At 55.1% G+C, this 18,838-nt stretch overlaps 1 protein-coding gene across 1 annotated transcript in view; it reads left to right on the forward strand.

The window, feature by feature from the left end:
* DNMT3A (DNA methyltransferase 3 alpha) overlaps positions 1-18,597 on the forward strand; it is a 98,736-nt gene extending 80,139 nt beyond the window's left edge. Inside the window, exons 7-23 of the mRNA XM_042982359.1 lie at positions 5,210-5,425; positions 5,690-5,848; positions 6,219-6,326; positions 6,576-6,732; positions 7,063-7,212; positions 7,320-7,364; positions 8,107-8,186; positions 8,700-8,812; positions 8,946-9,129; positions 9,346-9,430; positions 11,647-11,792; positions 12,558-12,648; positions 12,838-12,986; positions 14,010-14,095; positions 15,900-15,969; positions 16,802-16,920; positions 17,974-18,597. Coding sequence (XP_042838293.1) covers positions 5,210-5,425; positions 5,690-5,848; positions 6,219-6,326; positions 6,576-6,732; positions 7,063-7,212; positions 7,320-7,364; positions 8,107-8,186; positions 8,700-8,812; positions 8,946-9,129; positions 9,346-9,430; positions 11,647-11,792; positions 12,558-12,648; positions 12,838-12,986; positions 14,010-14,095; positions 15,900-15,969; positions 16,802-16,920; positions 17,974-18,115 — 2,100 coding nt within the window. The 3' untranslated portion in view covers positions 18,116-18,597. The remainder of the gene's footprint in view (positions 1-5,209; positions 5,426-5,689; positions 5,849-6,218; positions 6,327-6,575; positions 6,733-7,062; positions 7,213-7,319; positions 7,365-8,106; positions 8,187-8,699; positions 8,813-8,945; positions 9,130-9,345; positions 9,431-11,646; positions 11,793-12,557; positions 12,649-12,837; positions 12,987-14,009; positions 14,096-15,899; positions 15,970-16,801; positions 16,921-17,973) is intronic.
* The last annotated feature ends 241 nt before the right edge of the window (positions 18,598-18,838 follow it).

Genomic DNA, 18,838 nt, shown 5'->3' on the forward strand with positions numbered 1-18,838 from the left:
CTGTTCCAGCTGGTATGTTCCCAGCTGACTGTGGCTGGAAGCCAGGCACCTGGGGCAGTATCTCTTTAAGAGATGCTGGTATTCCAGGGCCTGGGAGGGCAGATGTTATCACTTCTATTTTGCAAATGAGAAAACCAGACTTCTTGGGGTTAAGTGACTTGTTCAAGGTCATGGTGATGGAACCAGAACCCAAGTCCAGATCTTCTGACAAGTGCTGCTGGCTAAACAGCTCTCTGCTGCTGACAGCATTTACCTTCAGTTCCTCTGCTCCTCCTTCTAATTCATCTTGCAAACGGAAATCAGGCTGATCTTTCCAAAATAACCATTCATCTGGTCTTGCCAGAAACACCTGTGTTATTCTTCACTGCTGTGGGATATATCCATTGACATCTTTCTCTGCACCCTTTTAGCCTTAGTTGTCTTGGGAGGTGGAGATGGGCAAGGATTTCCCCCCCACCTCAGCCCTACATCTCTTATTTCCTTTCTATCTTACTTCACTCCAAATCTGATTCATCTCTGCTCCACACTGACCTCTTAACCTCATTTATCATTCATACTAGCCATTTTTTTTTTTGTTGGGCTTTCAAGCCATCCAAGTCCACGGGGCTTGGTATTTGTGGTATAGTTATCTTCACAGATGTTTTTTCAATGACCTTTTCCTATCTCTCCAAGTCTAGTTGAATCTGTCAGCTCCTTGAAGGTAGGGCCAAGAGGGTCTGCTTCTTTATCAGATGTGGGTAGAGAGAGAGTGTGTGTGTATGTGTGTCCCTCCTCCCTGGGATAGGGGCCTCTGCTCTGGAGGAGGGAGGTTGAAATGGTTGAGTCCGCACCTGGAGGCTCCAGAAGAGGAATGTAGTCTTCCTGAGCACCAGATGATTGTGCCTGGGAAAGAGGAATTGCTACACTTTTAAACTAGAGTGTGCCCCACCTGCCCCCCCGCAAACGGGAAAATGGGACATCCAAGGCAGATCCTGAGTGACGTAGGGGACCCAGGGACTTGGCCAGGAAGAGGTTTTCAAAGCCTGAACTCAAGCCACGCGTTTAAGGGACCCCTGTCTATCCACCTGTAGTATGAAGAGGAGAGCCCTCTCCCCAACAGTTCTTGTTCTGGAGCGCTCCCAATTTCTGCAGGCGCCTTCTGTCCATCTCTGTGTGCTTTGAGTTTTCCCTACAGCTTCCTGGGCCTCTACGCTCATCTGTAAGCTTTTTCTTCTTCTTTTTTTTTTTTTTTTTTTTTGGTTGTGCTTCCGAGAGACGGACTTTTACCAACTTTCTCCTGGCTCTCCCAGGCTGTCCGCAACCTCCTCTCTTCTTTTGCCGGCGCTCCTGGTACTCTCCACGCTCCCAGCTTACCTCCACCGCTGCAGTGCAGCCCCTTCCCTCCCGGGTCCCCTTCCCAGCCTCCGCGGGCTCCCCGCCTCGCCCCGAGGCGTCCCTCGGAGCTCACGCAGAGTTGGGGGTGAAGGGGGCGGGAGGGCCAGCCCGGAGGAGGGGGCGGTGCCGCCTCCAGCCCAGGCCTGGGCGGGGTCCTGGGAACGGGCGGAGGCCCAGCCGCGCCCCCCGGCCCCAGCGGCGGCCCGCGCCCCTCGGACGGGAGGAGAGGGGCTGGCCCATTGCCAGCGTCTGAGAGCCGGCCCCCTCCCCCGGCCCGCTCGCAGCCAACCAGGCACTCCAGCGGGGCCCACGTGACCTGGAGTTCTAGACAAAGAAAATGTTCAAGCCCTCCCCCCCACCTCCCCCCTCCCCCTCTCCCTGGCCCCCTCCGCCCCCAGCCCCATCGCCCCCTTCCCCTCCCCCCAGACGGGCAGCTACTTACAGAGCTTCAGGGCCGGGGCTCACACCTGAGCCGGACCACAGAGGGGCTGCACCTGGCCTTATGGGTAGGTTCCTGGACGGAGCCCTGGGGAGACTGGGGGCGGGGAGGCGGCAGGGGCCGGTGGGAGGATCTCTGGGCCGCTGCAGCCCTCTGGATTTGAGAAGAGTCAAAGTCTGCCTCCCTGGCCCGCAGGAGCTGGCTGCTGTGCCTGGCCCGAGTTCTGGAGATGCTGAGTTAGTGCTGTCCCACCCACTCCCTCTTCAGGAGCCCCCAGCCCCACTTCTCCCTGTGCTCAGGTGGGGACTGGCGGTGCAGGGGCCAGAAGAGCAGCCCCAGCGTGTGTGCCCGGGGCAGCAGTCAGTGAAGCTGGGGGGCAGGCCCTGGCCCACGGGAGCTGGGAGACCAGGAGTTGGGCTGGAAGCAGCCCTTTGGCCGAAGTGGCTGGCTGATGGGTTGTCGGCATTTCCTTGCTGACCCGTGCTCTTGGCTGGCGGACCATGCTGTCCTCGGGCCATGCCAACCTTGCAGCCTCTTGGGAGGGACAGTTTCTTCTCCTGCGTGTCACTGGGAGCCACGGGGCAGGCCAGGCAGAGAGAAATGGTGCTGGGTAGGAAGGAGCAGTGTGGCCCTGACAGGGGCTGTGGCACGTCAGCGGCTGCCGTGGAGGGCAGCCTGACGCCGACCTGGGAAGGCAGAGGTGCCTGGGACAGCCTGGGATCTACTGCACCGGCAGTCCACATGGGCGCCCGGACCTCTGACCTTTGGAACGGAAAGCAGCCTGAGTCGCAGAGGAAGGTGGAGGCGGGACAGCTGCCCAGGAAGATGGGCCTGGACGCGGGGCCCTTGCCTCTACTAGAGCGGAGTTGCCAGTGGCTTTCCAGGCTGGACAAACTCCAGAGAAGTGGCTTCCTTGAGCCACGGTAGTGGGGGGTTGGTGCGGTGTCTCCCTGGCCCTGCCCAGTCTCTGGGCCGCTCTGGCGTGGGCTCTTGTGAACTGGGGGTAGGAGCCTTTAGCCCAAATGCCAAAGCCCTGAGTTAACCCTTCTTTCTCCTATTGTTTGCCTGGGGAGGAGGGTGGGAGTGAGCGTGGAAAAAAGGCATTCCCACACTGCCCTAGGCAGACTATTCTAATGAGGCCCCTCCCCCACCCAGCCACCGTCTCTGCCACTTCTTCCCCTTTCCTCTTGCCTCCTGCTGCTAACCCACCCCCATCCTCCTTCCCCCACCCCTGCTGGCCTCGTCCCTATGGAGGCCCCCTTCTTCCTCCTCCTCCTCCGCCTGCCAAAACCCTGCTGGGTGCGCGTTCTCCTGCACCTAGTGGGTTGGGGGTGCTTAACAGCCGTCAGCAGCAGCATCTGACAAGCTGGGGGAAGTTGTGGGGGAAGAATAATGTTCAGGAACTCACAGTGGAGGGGTTGAGAAGAGAGACAAAGGGGCTGTGGGGGAGTGAGGAGGGTGGCATCAGGCACGATTCCCTTCTAGACCTGGGGAGCCCGGCACCCACCCGCTGCTGTTCTCTGTGCCAGTGGCTTCACCTTTCCAAAGAAGGCCCCTCCTGCCCTCTGCCACCCGCAACCTTGTTCTGGCCGAGGGGCCTCGTCACCCCCGAAGCAGGGTCTTTGGGTCTCCCACAGCAGCACCCTGCTGTAGATCCGTGCCTGAATTTCATGGAGGCATGGTGTTTCTCCGTGAGCGGATCTGGGGCTTCAGTAGTGTTGCCACAGCTGGTCCTGGAAGAGGATGGGGTTGAGCACACACCTAGGCGCACCTTCTTGTGGGGGAGGAGGTGGTAGATAATTGATGGTGGGACTGGGAGGGCAAAGTCCCGGCAGGTGAGCAAGGGGCTTGCGAGGGAAGAAGAGTTGCCCTGCCTTCTTCCACCGCTGGCATCCAGCTCCTTTTCCCAGCTGTTTGTGGGCTGGGGGCAAAGGATGCGGTGTCCCATCTTAGAATTTGTGGAGTCGGGGGAAAGAACCAGGACTTCATCCTCAGTGTTTCAGGACTGCACCAGAAGCAGGGTTGGTCGGTGGCCTGGAGGCAGACGGGAAGACCGAAGGGAAAGAAGGGAAATGAATCGACGACACAGTAGGCCTTTGAGCTTAAAACAAAGGTTCTTCACCTGGGACCCTGGCATCTGGGAGTCCGTTGACAAGCTTTGGAGAGAGAGTCCTTGGAAATCTTGATACTTATATACATCAGATTCTTAAACCAGTCAGAAACAGGTAGTGGAAATCCTTTAGATCAAATGCTTTTTTAGGTTGGGCAACTTGGAAGAGAAAGAAAGGACTGCTTAGAATCGGCTGTTACTGCCAGGCGAAGGCGGGAATGTAGGTGCTCCGACTAGCTTAGAGCTCTTCTACTCGAAGTTGCTTTGTGATATTCTTATGTAGTCTTGAGGACGGGCTTGCATTTACAGCTCTAAACTCTCTGGGAAAGCTTCATGTCGAAAGGCAGATTGAAGATGGGATGTTTTTCTCCGAATGTGGTGGAAACAGGTGCAGAGCCTTGAAGTTTGAGATTCACGTGTCCCTCAGATTCAGTAGCTGGGGTGACACTAGGGGCAATGGTTCTCAGAACTAAGGATCAAGGATTTTGTTCTCTTCTGTAGGGTGATGACAGTTTTGGAGCAGGTTTGGGGAAGGATGAGAGTGATGAGGCGAACGGATGGAGGCTGGCCACTTGGGAGCATAATTGGGTTTGGATTGTTAATTGGTCAGTAGGATGGCAGAGAGGATGTGTGGCTTGTAGGGTGTTGGATCTGAAAGGTGCGTGTAGAAAGAAGGGGGGAATCCGATAACATGCATTTGATAACAATGCTAAGAACTCCAGAATGACGTAGGAGCAGACAAGCTCTGTGGCTCTTTCTGTGGGGTTTGAGCAGAGAGGGAACACAGAACAGTGATTTCATCCTTGGTAGACATCACGACAAAACTGGATTTGTGGTCTGGAAGCCAAGACCAGGAATAGCAGGGGTTGATTGCCCAGGAAAATTACAAAGAAAAGGACAAGAGGATCCAATTCGTGCTTGGGAAGTAAGATCGAGGGCGGAGCCAAGGTCTTGTGCCTAAGCTGAGGCACACAATTACTGTTTGAGTAGAATTAATCTTCCCATGTCCGAGGGTGGGCAGCTGGTGATGCTGACCGATGAAGGAAGATTTTTGTGCGAGGCACAAGAGGAGGTTGGAAAGCAGCCAACTGTTTTGAGTTCACCAACCAACTTCAGATCTTCCCGTTTTCCATGGCAAGCCAGTTGAGTTGATGAGCAAAGAACTCAGCTATACTTCTGTCACTCTCTCCAGGCCACAGAGAGATTGAGAAGAGCCCTCCCGTGTCAAGCGGCCTTGCTAATTCCTGGAGAGGTCAAGGTAACTTCTGTTACCTTTGTTTCTCCAGGCTGAGAAGAAAGCCAAGGTGATTGCAGTAATGAACGCTGTGGAAGAAAACCAGGGGTCTGGCGAGTCTCAGAAGGTGGAGGAGGCCAGCCCTCCCGCGGTGCAGCAGCCCACTGACCCTGCGTCCCCCACTGTGGCCACCACACCTGAGCCTGTGGGAGCCGACGCCGGGGATAAGAACGCCACCAAAGCGGCCGATGATGAGCCAGAGTACGAGGTGAGCGGCTCGCTTCTTCACCTGCCTCGTCCAGCTCTTTCCTGGGTCCTTCCACTGCCAGCTCTTCCCGTCCTGCTCTCCTCTCTCCACCTGACCCCAGGCCTCTTCGTCTCCCCAGTCTTGCTCTGTCTCGGTCCGTTCAGATGGAGCTCCCTCCTGGCTGTCCTGACCCTCAGATGCCCAGGGCTGGGGTTGCCACGGGGGGATCAGGGTGGCAGGGCCTCGTGACCACCACGTAATGACTTCTGCTCCTTGGGGCTCCAGGACGGCCGGGGCTTTGGCATTGGGGAGCTGGTGTGGGGGAAACTTCGGGGCTTCTCCTGGTGGCCAGGCCGCATTGTGTCTTGGTGGATGACGGGCCGGAGCCGAGCAGCTGAAGGCACCCGCTGGGTCATGTGGTTCGGAGACGGCAAGTTCTCGGTGGTAAGTTGTGGGGTTTGGTGGTAGCCTCGGGGAGGGACGGGTCTGGGTCCCAGGGGCTATCTAGGCTTTTTGGCTGGGGGCGAGGTCCAGAAGTGGGGCGGGAGAAGCGGTCTCGGAGAGCTGGTGCGCCTGCCAGGCTCTTGCCTCCCAGGACCCTTTCTCCAGAACTCCTTTCCTGCTTGCATTCAGGTCCTCCCCCACGCTTGGGTTGGACTCCTCCTTTGAGCATCGTGTAATCATTTGTCGATGCATCTGGTCCTCTCAAGGGCAGAGGCCGAGTCCTCACGCCTCAGTACCTGCCTGTTGCCGGGCACGCGGTGGGGGCTCCGGTGTGGCCGGAGGAGCAAGGGGGCGTTGCTTGTTCCTCCAGGTGTGTGTTGAGAAGCTGATGCCCCTGAGCTCGTTCTGCAGTGCTTTCCACCAGGCAACCTACAACAAGCAGCCCATGTACCGCAAAGCCATCTACGAGGTCCTGCAGGTGAGTGCCCCTCCGAGGCAGAGGGGGCTTAGGCAGCAGGGACCCCTAGCTGGTCTAGAAGCTGGAGGGCAGATGTTAGGCCCAGGCAGGGGGTCCACCTGTAAGGCCCTTGGGAATCCTCTCTGTGCTCCCCTCCTCCAGTGTTCTCCTGCGGTCCTGCCCTGCCCCTTCTCCCAGCTCTTGCCTCAGGCCACCTTTGCTGTCCTCCAGCCTGTCCTGACGCTCTCCCCAACAAGTGTTGCCCTCCAGGTGGCCAGTAGCCGTGCGGGGAAGCTGTTCCCAGCGTGCCACGACAGCGATGAGAGCGACACTGCCAAGGCCGTGGAGGTGCAGAACAAACAGATGATCGAATGGGCTCTCGGAGGGTTCCAGCCCTCCGGCCCCAAGGGCCTGGAGCCACCCGAAGGTAAATGCAGGTGCTCAGCCCAGCCTTCTGGGACCCCTGCCAGCCAGGTAGCTCCATGCCAGGGCTGGGAAGGCTCTTCCTAGAGGCACCAGGTGCCTCTGTCGAGAGGCCCGGGGGGTGTGTCCCTTTCCCTGGGGTCAGCGTAGGGGCGGTGCTGCTCTGGGACGCAGAATAAGATGCTCCCGTTGGCTTGCTGGCACTGGGGGGCTGGGAGCTAGAACAAGTTGGGGACCAGGCTGCACCCCTTTGTAGGCAGAACAGAGGAGGGGAGGGAGCTGGCACTGCTTGTCCGTGGTAACCACAGTCTCGTCACCTGCTTTCCTTATCCAGAGGAGAAGAACCCCTACAAAGAAGTTTACACAGACATGTGGGTCGAGCCTGAGGCAGCTGCCTATGCACCACCCCCACCAGCCAAAAAGCCCCGAAAGAGCACAACTGAGAAGCCCAAGGTCAAGGAGATCATTGACGAACGCACAAGAGGTAGTTGGCCTGGCTCTGGAGAGAGTGGTGTGGCGAGGCTGGCGTTCAGAGGCGCGGGCGTGGCCCTTGCGGCCCCCTCTGATGCTGGGCTCTCCTCCCCTCCGCAGAGCGGCTGGTGTACGAGGTGCGGCAGAAGTGCCGGAACATCGAGGGTGAGTCCTCGTGGGCACTGACTCCCTGGGAGGTCCATAGTCTGTGGCTCCCGGCACGGGCAGGAGGGCTTGGCTCCTCGTGTGGTGCCCTGCACAGAGTAGCATAGGTATTTAGAAAGGTTCGAACGTCACAGGACGTCAGTACCCCAGTCAAGGCCTCTGTCCTGTATGTCCCACCCCCAGCCTGCTTCACACGCTTTCCTGTCAGTGACATGGGCTGGTCCTTAGGGTTTGGGACACTCCAGTGGGTCAGAGCGAGGTGGCCTCTTGGATTTGCTTAAACCTGTGACCTTTGGGCCTTTTACTTTTCCTCACCTTCTCTCATCCCGTGGTCATTAGAGCATCTCCTGTCTGTTTCCCTTGACCTAGTCTGTCCAGCGTGGGGCTCTCAGGGCTGGGAAAGATGGGGCAGGAGCACGAGACTTAAAGACAGCCCAGGGACTGGACTGTCCCCAGAGTCACCCGGGGTCAGGGCCTTCTCCTGGGCGGGTTTCTGTCATTGAATTACACCTTTCCTGGGCAGTAGGCGTTGCTGCTCTGAGAGCTAATGAGCTTTAAGATTGGGGCCCTGGTGTCTTCCTGTTCCGTGGGTGCTCTCCCAGACTCCTGTCTGCCTCCTTTTGGGGCTGCGGCTCTAACACGCCCTTTTTTTGTAGCTTTTCTGGCGTGGGCTTTGGCCCAAGGTGGGAAGGGGCCCTTTGGTGACGTTCACTCCGCTTTCTCTGCTGTCCCTGCTTTCTAGACATTTGCATCTCTTGTGGGAGCCTCAACGTCACCCTGGAACACCCTCTCTTCGTTGGAGGAATGTGCCAAAACTGTAAGGTAGGGGCACACCCAGCAGAGATGTGGTTGAGAGTGACTCTGGGGCCCTGGCTCTCTGTGCCATCTCAACTCATTGGGCTTATAGTCGCCTGGGGTGGCAGCAACGTTGACCCCACAGTTCACTGTGGACGCAGAGTCCTGATAACAGACCCTGGGCCTTCAGAGCGTTTACTTGCCCTTATTTGTTCTCCCCGGAAAGATTCTTCCCCCTCTAAAGCCCATTCTGCTCCCCGGATGTGGGCTCACAATGTCACGGTCCCTAGTGTGGGGTGAGGGAGAACGGGCTGATGGATGGATGTCCTTGGGGGCCCAGGAGAAAAGTCCAGCACCGCAGCAAGGGACAAGGGGATGCGGTTCCCTCCCTGGCGTTGCTCTCGTGCCTCTTGATTCCACGCACTGCCGTGGGTCGGGAGACCTGCTGTCCCCTGCTCAGACCTGGGCTCGAAGCCCACCTTCGCCGTGGCTGTCCTGGGTGCTGCCTGATGGTCTCTGACCCTCCCCTCTGCTGTCTAGAACTGCTTTCTGGAGTGCGCCTACCAGTACGATGACGACGGCTATCAGTCCTACTGCACCATCTGTTGTGGGGGACGCGAGGTGCTCATGTGTGGGAACAACAACTGTTGCAGGTGAGGGTCCCTGCCTGGCCCGCAGCCCCCCAGCCGAGCTCCGTCCGGGGCCAAGCGCCCCACCCTGCCCGGCCTCGGCCCCGGCCGCAGCCCCGGCCGTGCTCCAGCCCTGCTCCACTGGGCTTCCTTCCAGGTGCTTTTGTGTGGAGTGTGTGGATCTGTTGGTGGGGCCGGGGGCCGCCCAGGCGGCCATCAAGGAGGACCCCTGGAACTGCTACATGTGCGGGCACAAGGGCACCTACGGGCTGCTGCGGCGGCGGGACGACTGGCCCTCGCGGCTGCAGATGTTCTTTGCCAATAACCACGACCAGGAGTTTGTGAGTGCCGGGCCTGGGGCGCCTCTTTCCACCCCCTCCCTGCCGGACCAGAGGGCAGGCTCGGCCAGAGCCAGAGTGCTTGGGTGGTCGAGGGGCCTGGGCGTGGGTGCGGGTTTGGAAAGCCAGGGCAGCCCCAGTTGGCTGGGGGGAGGCCAGCCCCGGGTGCAGGCCTGCAGAATCCTGGCCGTTCACCTGGCCTGTTGTGCTCATGCCTAGGACCCTCCGAAGGTTTACCCACCTGTCCCAGCCGAGAAGAGGAAGCCCATCCGGGTGCTGTCTCTATTCGACGGAATTGCTACAGGTGAGTGTGTGGCACGGACCCCAAGATGTGCCACCGTCCTGGTCCCGGGACGAGGAGGCTTTGCCTGAGGGACCATGTGTGTGTAACTCCGGCAAAACGGAGTGATAGTTAACGTGACAGCTGTTAAAATATTACCTCAGAGAGGAAACTTCTGTGCTCAATGAGAAGTAAAATCAGTGGTAAACCAGCATGTTTCTCTATGGGGGAGGCATTGCAGCAGAGGACAGGGTGGTCGTTAGCCAGAGATCATTGAAGATTTTCACAAAGCCTCAAAGGACAGACTCGGCGACCAAAACAAAAACACAGGCAGTTCTGTTGTGTGATGACTGTAACTTACAGTAAAAAAAAAAAACAAAAAAAAAAACTATCAACAAGGGAGTCTAAAGAATATTTAAATCACCCATAATTTCATAATTAGTGTTTTGGTGTCTGTCCTTTTATATTTTTTTTTTCTGCGGGTATATGAATGTGTGTTTATATAATCATGCATAGATAGATAAATAAAACGAAAGGATAGTAAAATGCACACTGTGTTGTAACTTGCCTTTTCATTTGATACTATGAGTGCTTTTTCATGTTAACATGGACCTCCCTTACTGGAAAATGCTTCATAGGATTCCATTGGGTAAAAGTACCATCATTTATTTAACTGATCTCTGTTGGGTTGTTTACTGTTTTTTCTCTGTTATGAGTAGTCCTTGACAATATCTTTATACACACATACACACATAGACTGTTCTCTTGTAGGGAATGCCGGGTCACCGTATGGGAAGTTTTTTTCATGCGGTTCTTGACCTTGCCAGAGTGCCCTCCCGAGAGGTGCTACTGACCTCTGTCCATCTGCCAAGCCCCTAGGCCGAGGGCTTCTCCGTTTTTGTTTTTGTTTTTTTTTTAAAGGTTTAATTTTTTTAACGTTTATTTCTTTTGAGAAAGGGAGAGCACATGTGAGGGGGAGGGACAGACAGAGAGGGAGAGAATCCCAAGCAAGCTCCACCATGCTAGTGCAGGGCTCCAACCCATGAACCAGGAGACCATGACCTCAACCACCCAGGTGCCCTGAGGGCTTTTCAGTTTTGTTTTTTTTTTAATGTTTGTTTGTTTTTGAGAGAGAGAGAGAGAGACAGAGTGCTAGTGGGAGAGGGGTAGAGAGAGAGGAAGACCATGAATCTGAAACAGGTTCCAGGCTCTGAGCTGTCAGCCCAGAGCCCGACGCGGGGCTCAAACCCACAAACTGAGATCGTGACCTGAGCCGAAATCGGACACCCAACTGACGAAGCCACCCAGGTGCCCTGGCTTCTCAGTTCTTAAGAAAGGAACAACCCTCTTCAGAACTTGTGACCAGAGGGAGACGGGCTGTCAGAGGGCCAGGGTGGGGTAGCATCCCGGGCCAGATGCTTATGTGCTCAGCTCCACGTTGGTATTAGGTGAACGTGGAGAAGTTAATTTACAGCCTTGGTGTCCCAGGCCAGAACCTTGAGGCCTTCTGGAACCACGTCACACCCCAACAGGCTGTAAATGCTCCTTGGTGGGGAGGCCTGTTGAGCAGTGGAGATGATGCTGTTTCTCCGGAAGCTCTCAGGGTCTGTTCTAATTGTTTCCTTGCCCTCAATTAGCAGGCATTTGTGGAGGGATCGTGGTAAGAAAGTGAGTGTAGCTCGCTCAGGAGGAAACACAAATGAGACTCCTCTGTCCTGAAGACCCTTTGCAGCCTAACTGCTGAATTAGAAATACACACCGTTGTAATGAGTTGGGGAGAGACGCGGAGTGCCAGGGGCTTCCAGGGGCAGGGAGGTGCTTCCAGGGGGCTGCGGGCTGCGGGGTGGGGGGTGGGGGGTGTTGGCGAAACCTTGTAGAGCAGGTGGCATTTATTTATGTTGAGTCTTGGAGGCTGGGTAGAATTGCAGCAGGAGGCCATGGGTGAGGGGTGAGGAAGGCTAGTATATGCAGGATGTAGAAACAGCAAAGAAGAGGCCTCCCCAAAAGTCACCTGCTATTCTCTCTGGTCCTGAAAACCATCTGTTGTCTGCTCTTGACTGCCTTTTTGCTCATGCCAAAGTAGGCATGACAGAGGTCCAGAAGGATCCTGCAGCTTACCGGGCAGGGTAGGGTTCAGGCCTGTTGCTGACCCATGTGTCTAGCCAGCCAGAGAGCCCCCTGCGAAGACCAGGGTGCTGGGAAGGAGACCCAGTGACCGTGCCTTTTGCTGGCTGGCACAGGGCTTCTGGTGCTGAAGGACTTGGGCATTCAGGTGGACCGCTACATCGCTTCCGAGGTGTGTGAGGACTCCATCACAGTGGGCATGGTGCGGCACCAGGGGAAGATCATGTACGTCGGGGACGTCCGCAGCGTCACACAGAAGCATGTATGTCAGCGCAGTGGGACCCGTCCCGCCTTCTCTGCGTCCCTTGCGCTTTGCTCCTGGGGGGGCGGCAGCGCCCCCTTGCATTCTGTTCATTTGTTCTTTTCCTTTGTCCTTTTCCCCAGCCTCTTCTCCTCTTCCGTTTTCCTCCTGTCTGCAGAGGAAGATGGGCAGCCCCCAGCTAGCTTTTCAGGGCCTTTTTACTAGAGCGCCTTGGTTCCCGTTTTTCTAATACTTTTGGCAACAGCTTTACCAGCCTCCATTTCTGGGGGGCTCTGGCAGCGTCTTGCCCAAGTGACCCTTTGTCTTTCCAGTTATCTAGCTCTACCCCTGAAACTGCAGGCCCTCGGGGATCCCCAAGGGCATTTGGAGGGTGTTCAGATGGCCCAGATACCCTGTCCAAAATGTGCAGAGCACAAAGTACCCTCAGATGCAGCTGCCCAGCCTGGACTGTCTTCCCTCTAAGTGGCTGCTTTTCCTGTCAGGAGCACGCTGTTTCCCTGCTGGCCTCAGAGATTATCCGGTTGAATCCCTTTGTTTAGGAAACTGAACTCAGAGAGCCTCAGTGCCCATGGGGCGGTGTGTGTGTGTTTGGGGGAGGGGGGCATATATGTGGTATTAGATACGAACGTATGTAGTGAGCATACCAAGCAGCTGGGTCTCCTGTCTCCCATGCCAAAGCACTTTTTTGCCAGATTCACAGATAATTTCTTCCTTTCTGCCTCTGTCCCCGGACATCAGGCCATCACATTACCTTTATCCTCCCAGATCCAGGAGTGGGGCCCGTTCGATCTGGTGATTGGGGGCAGTCCTTGCAATGATCTCTCCATCGTCAACCCTGCCCGTAAAGGACTCTACGGTAGGTGCCGTGCTCACCCCTCCACCTTCTGAGCTGGTGCTTCCGCACGTAGGTTTCCTACTTGGATATTTCTGCCCTGGGACAGCTACTCCCAATGACCCTGTCCTCCCTTGCCCTCCCTGTGCCCGAGCCACACCACTGTCTCATGCAGACAGCCCCAGCTGATGGCTTTCTCTTCCGACCTCTCAGAGGGCACTGGCCGGCTCTTCTTTGAGTTCTACCGCCTCCTGCATGATGCGCGGCCCAAGGAGGGAGATGATCGCCCCTTCTTCTGGCTCTTTGAGAATGTGGTGGCCATGGGCGTTAGTGACAAGAGGGACATCTCGCGATTTCTCGAGGTATAGCCAGCAACCTTGGTTTGGCCAGCTCACTAATGGCTTCTACCTTGGACTGCTGCTTTATCCCTGTCTCATCTGCATTGTGGAGCTGGGGACTGGTGACTTCTGCTTTGCAAGGGGCCTGTTTGGGAAGCTCAGGGCTTCCCATTTAGGGAGGAAACATTGCTAGAAGCCGACCCTGGAAAGAACCTGTGGTCTCACTCTAAGAGGTAGTATGTGGGTGTGGGCCTCAGGGCTTGAAGGACTGTTCCTAAGTCAGGTGGGGTGCCAGACTCCTAGAGCTGGGGTTCTGTGTGGTGCTTCACTGGGGGAACCTTTGAGATGGCCAGATCAATTTTCCCCAACCAGAATGGCTTGCCCTCACTCCCTGGCACCACGACAGATGCCCTGTGGCATCTGAGAAGGAAAAAACATGGCTTACCGTGGGTCCCAGCTCAGCTCTGAGCCGGCTGGAGCCGTGCACTTAGGATCTCTGTGGCCAGAGGCATTCTTGGGGTGGGCAGTCTGGGAGCTCGAGCCCGTGCTCCCGCTCGGTGTTCTTACGTTAAGCGCAAGCGTCTGTTTGGCTCATAATCTGGACACACAGTGAACGCATCCACACTCATTGGAACTTTCTTACTCAGAGCCTCTGGGTGAGCTAGAGGTATGTAGTCCAATAGGGTAGCCATCAGCCACGCGTGGTATTTAAATTGACATTAAAATTCCTCAGTCGCTCTAACCTCATTTCAAGTACTCGTTAGCCACCTGCAGCTACTCCATTGAACAGGGCAGACAGAAAACATTTCCGTCATCACAGGGTGTTCAGTTGGACTGCAGTGGTCTAGAATGTTCTAATGAGAGCATGTGGAATGTGGCTGGGTTCCATTCTGGCTTTTCCTAGAGGCTTCAGGCTGTTCCACTGTGTGGCTTCCTGAGAGAGGAGTAAGCGCCTTTGAGGCTGTAAGGCTCTAAAACTAGCAAAATTTCCTGGCGCACTCTGATTTTCCTCTGTTGCTCATCTTTAATCTTTCTCCTGTTTTGTAGTCCAACCCTGTGATGATTGATGCCAAAGAAGTGTCAGCTGCACACAGGGCCCGCTACTTCTGGGGGAACCTTCCTGGTATGAACAGGTTGGTGAGAGAGCCCGGGTCTGGGGTGGCTGCGGGTTGGTGTGGACAGGCAGCTCAGGCCAAGGAGGAGGAGGTCACTGAGGGGCCCTCTTGGGCAGCCACCCCTGCTGACCAGCTTGCCGCTCTGCCATGTTTTTCTGTGTTTCCTTCTCCTTGAGGGAGAAGGCGAGTCAGGGCATAGAAAATACTTGCCTGAGAAATCAGAAACTAATGGCTGAAATAAGACCTTTGAAAGTGCACCCTTTACACAAAAGGAGAATCCCCATGCTGCTGAGCTACATAGTTTGCGCTCCCACGTCGGTGATGGATCCAGACTGCGCTTGTCCTTAGTCTTCTGGGTGAAGCCACGGAGGGTGGATGTGGGATGGGAAGGAGTGGTGCCCACACCTGGGCCACATCTGCTCCAGGAGAGGGACCCTCGAAGCAACACTGGGCAGCTTAGAGGGTCCAGCTTCGCTTGTCATCCCCACACTTTGTTAGCTTCAGGTCCTTTGTTGGAAGGATGTTCTTTGTTTAGGTTACATAGGTAGAGATTTTAATGTCCAGATGTTCATGAAGGCAACTTCATTTCTTCAGTGGAATAAATGCATTCTAAAAAGGCCTATGAGGAGAAAGGAATTCTGGTTGAGAGTCTGTTTAAGAGCAGAGTGAGACCCACCCAATCTAGATATCTGTTATGTAGGGAAATATTTTCCAGGATGTTCTTTTTTTCTTTTCCAGAATGTTCTAAGAGTGGATTATATACCTTGCTATATCTATAAATCAGAAACATCGTCTAACCTGGCCTCAGTCTTCTCCTCTTCCTCTCATCCATTAGCGTGAAGTTGTAGGAACATCCCTCGTCTCCTACCCATGTCGCAAAACTGCTTGCTGTCTTTTGTGAGGGCTTACTGATGGGAGGAGGTGGGTCAGGAGGAGAGCTGGCCTGAAAACTGTTTCAGTGCCCTCCTCAGCTCCCAAGACGTATGTGTACTGGAAGGGCAGACTGGATTACACAATCCGGTGTTTCACGGAGCCACGAACTCTGTCTCCTCGCGGATCTTGGTCCTGTGGGATTATTCTCACTTGCTTCTTCCGACTCTAAAATTCTAGAACTCTGACCTTCGAGGAGGACCAGAGGTACCACAAGGGACCAAGTAGAGTGAGTGTGTGCGTGAACAGGGCAGAGGCTGGAGGCGCCCACTCAGGCCGTGGGTCCCTGTGGGTCCCACGCTGAGGTGGTGGACTGCCATGGGAAACCTTCACTAAGTATTCTGAAAGGTCAGAAAAGGTCAGCGCCGAAGGTGATGTTCAGTGATCTGCTCTGCCCTGTGAGAAGTGACACATTGAATGTCACGGAATTTTAGTCTTCTGGGGACTGTGCAAGAACGTAGGCCTTTTTAACTATACATTTAAGGTGCACACTTGGATGAATTTCATCCAGCATACACACCCATGGAAACCGTCACCATAGTCAAGATACAGAACCTTTGGTCACCCCCAACGCCTGACAGATACTTTGAAAGCTCAGTATATTTAAAGATAACTGACAAGAGCGATTGGGTTTTCCTTCTTTGGGGCAGGTGTTACCTGCTTATTCGTGGATTGAGACCACTGTGGAACTTCCCTTTAAGGATTAATACTTGCCGCACTGTCCTGGGATGGCTGCAGTGTGTGTGCCTGTGTTTGGGGGGCGTTTGAAGGGGGTCACAACGTGTGCGGGTGACCTCAGCCCTCTTTTCCTTCTCCGTGTGAATCACGGCCGCCCGGCGCGTCCCCGATGCTCTCCTGATCTCTGGCGTTACCTTCTCTTTCTGCCTCCTAGGCCGTTGGCATCCACTGTGAACGATAAGCTGGAGCTGCAGGAGTGTCTCGAGCACGGCAGAATAGCCAAGGTTAGCCCCCTGGCACCAAAGCCGTCTGCTGGGGGGGGCAGGGAGAGGGGCAGAGAGGGCTGGGTGAGCCAGAGTGGCCTCTGGGGCCGTGTCCACAGCTAGTGTGGAGGATGCACTTTGGGAGGTGACACGGGGTCACGCAGCCAGCCGGCCAGAGGGGCGGGCCCCGGGGGACAGCTTGGAGGGCAAGGAGAGAGATCAGAAGTCCTTCCTAGTCTCCGGCGCATCCGTTGAGCGTCGCCTGCTGGTCCTGTGGGAAGCAGACCCTCGATAAGACGTCTTTGCCAGAGTCCCTGGATCCGCTCGGGCTTTTAAGCTTTTTGGCCAGGGCCTGTTGCACGAGCCTTCGGGACCGCACGTCTCTCCTGTGATGTGGAAGCCGCATCTCTCTCTGGAGAAATCTCCTGGAGCGAGTGCACTAGGCGTCAGGGCCCACGAGAGCAGGCACCGACATTCGCCAACACTCTGCAGGGACCCCAGAGGTGTCCGAGCTCCCGAGTCGTTTGGCTTCCTTTTGCCTGCAAGTTACTTCACGTGTGCAAGAACCAGCTCTCAGAAGACTTAGGAAGTTCAGTCCTGGGCTCGAGCTGCTACTTCTCAAGTCCTTGGCCAGCGGGACTGGACTAAGGATGGCCGGGTGACCTCAAAGTGGGACGAAGAGCAGGGCGGTGGGATCTGCCGAGGCTCACGCCGGAGCCTCACCCCGGCCACCGGAACGGACCGGGCCTGACTTGTCAGTGTCGGACTTGCCTGTCCCGGCAAGGGCCTGGCACATGTGTTAGACGCACAGCCGGCGGATGAGTGCTCATTCTTTTCCTCTCCTTGTTTCTAGTTCAGCAAAGTGAGGACCATTACTACTAGGTCGAACTCCATAAAGCAGGGCAAAGACCAGCATTTCCCCGTCTTCATGAACGAGAAAGAGGACATCTTATGGTGCACTGAAATGGAAAGGTAGTACCGAGGCCAGGTGCTGGTGTCGTGGGGTGTGTGGGGTGAAGCGGTGGCTGTCTGTGAGGGAGGAGGGATCGCTGCCTCCTCCGGCCAGGCTCGTACCTTCCACAGGTACCCTGTGAGCGGTGGGTCCTCCCAAGTGTTTCCTGACAGGGCAGGTTCCTGGGGAGGACTCCTGTGCATCGTGAGGTTGGTCACACAGGGTAAGAGGGGTCTAGGAATCGGTTCGTGGTGCCTTGGCTCGCTCCCAGAGGTCCTTGCTCAAGCTGCTAAACCGCAGGATCTTCCTCCACTTGTGCTGCTCGTTGTAGGTACTTTGCACACCGGGGCAGCGCGGGACCAAGGTAGGCCTCGCGGCCTCAGCACTCTGATTTGGTGCAAACCAGACTCTGGGGCTAGATTACCTCTTCAGTGTCAGTGTAACTGCAGCTTAGCCAGAGAGACCATTTACGCAAATGAACAGAACAAACAGAAACTTGAAGCTTCTGAACTCAGGCAAGAGTCCAACTCCTTTGTTGAGTCTGCTCTTGTGGAGAAGATACCAGGGGTGGTGGGGTGGGGGGTGTATTTATCTATCTAAATGTTTATTTTTTATTATTTTTGAGAGAGAGAGAGAGAGAGAGAGAGCACGCGTGCGTGGGGGAAGGGCAGAGAGAGAGGGAGACACAGAATCCGAAGCAGGCTCCAGGCTCTGAGCTGTCAGCACAGAGCTCGACGCGGGGCTCGAACTCACAGGCTGTGAGATCACGACCTGAGTCGAAATCGAATGCTTAACCGACTGAGCCGCCCAGGCGTGCCCTAGGGATGTGCATTTAAGTATATAGACTTCCATACCCGCCGTGCCTGTGTCTCCATCCTCTCAGGCGGAGGTGTTTTTCACAAATGCTAACTTTGTACTGGGAGGCGCCTCTCGGACAGCGATTATCTTACTTTCCTTCAGGTCCACAGAAAGTGGCTGGGTGCCTGAGTCGTGCTTGGTGAAGAAGGGCAGAAGATTTGGCAGACTCGCCCACGCCCACATTGACCCCTGTCCTTTCTGCCTTGTGTCTCTAGGGTGTTTGGCTTCCCTGTCCACTATACCGACGTCTCCAACATGAGCCGCTTGGCGAGGCAGAGACTGCTGGGCCGGTCATGGAGTGTGCCCGTCATCCGCCACCTCTTCGCTCCGCTGAAGGAATATTTTGCTTGTGTGTAAGGGACATGAGGGCAAACCGAGGTAGTGACACAAAGTTAAACAAACAAACAAAAAACACAAAACACAACAAAACACCAACAACATGAGGATGGAGAGAAGTATCAGCACCCAGAAGAGAAAAAGGAATTTAAAACAAAAACCACAGAGGCGGAAATACCGGAGGGCTTTGCCTTTTGCAAAAAGGGTTGGACATCATCTCCTGATTTTTCAATGTTAATCTTCAGTCCTATTTAAAAACAAAACCAAGCTCCCCTCCCCCCCCCTTTTTTTTTTCGGTCAAACCTTTTGTTTTCTACTCTTTTCAGAGGGGTTTTCTGTTTGTTTGGGTTTTTGTTTCTTGCTGTGACTGAAACAAGAAGGTTTATTGCAGCAAAAATCAGTAACAAGACATAGTAACGATACCTTGCAGAGGAAGGATGGGAGAGAAGGAAGAAAGGAAATTCTATAGAAATCTATATATTGGATTTTTTTTTTTTTTTTTTTTTTTTTTTTTTTTTTTTTTTTTTTTTTTTTTTACTATATATCTTTTTTTGTTGTTGTCTCTAGCCTGATCAGATAGGAGCACAAGCAGGGGACAGAAAACAGTGACACTCAGCGGCAGAATTCCCTCCCAGCCACTGAGCTGTCTTGCCAGCACCATTCCTGGTCATGCAAAACAGAACCCAACTAGCAGCAGGGAGACAGAACACACAAGACCCTTTTATACAGTATTTCAGGTGCCTA

This window comes from Panthera tigris, chromosome A3 (genome assembly GCF_018350195.1).
Source record: "Panthera tigris isolate Pti1 chromosome A3, P.tigris_Pti1_mat1.1, whole genome shotgun sequence".
NCBI lineage: Eukaryota > Metazoa > Chordata > Mammalia > Carnivora > Felidae > Panthera > Panthera tigris.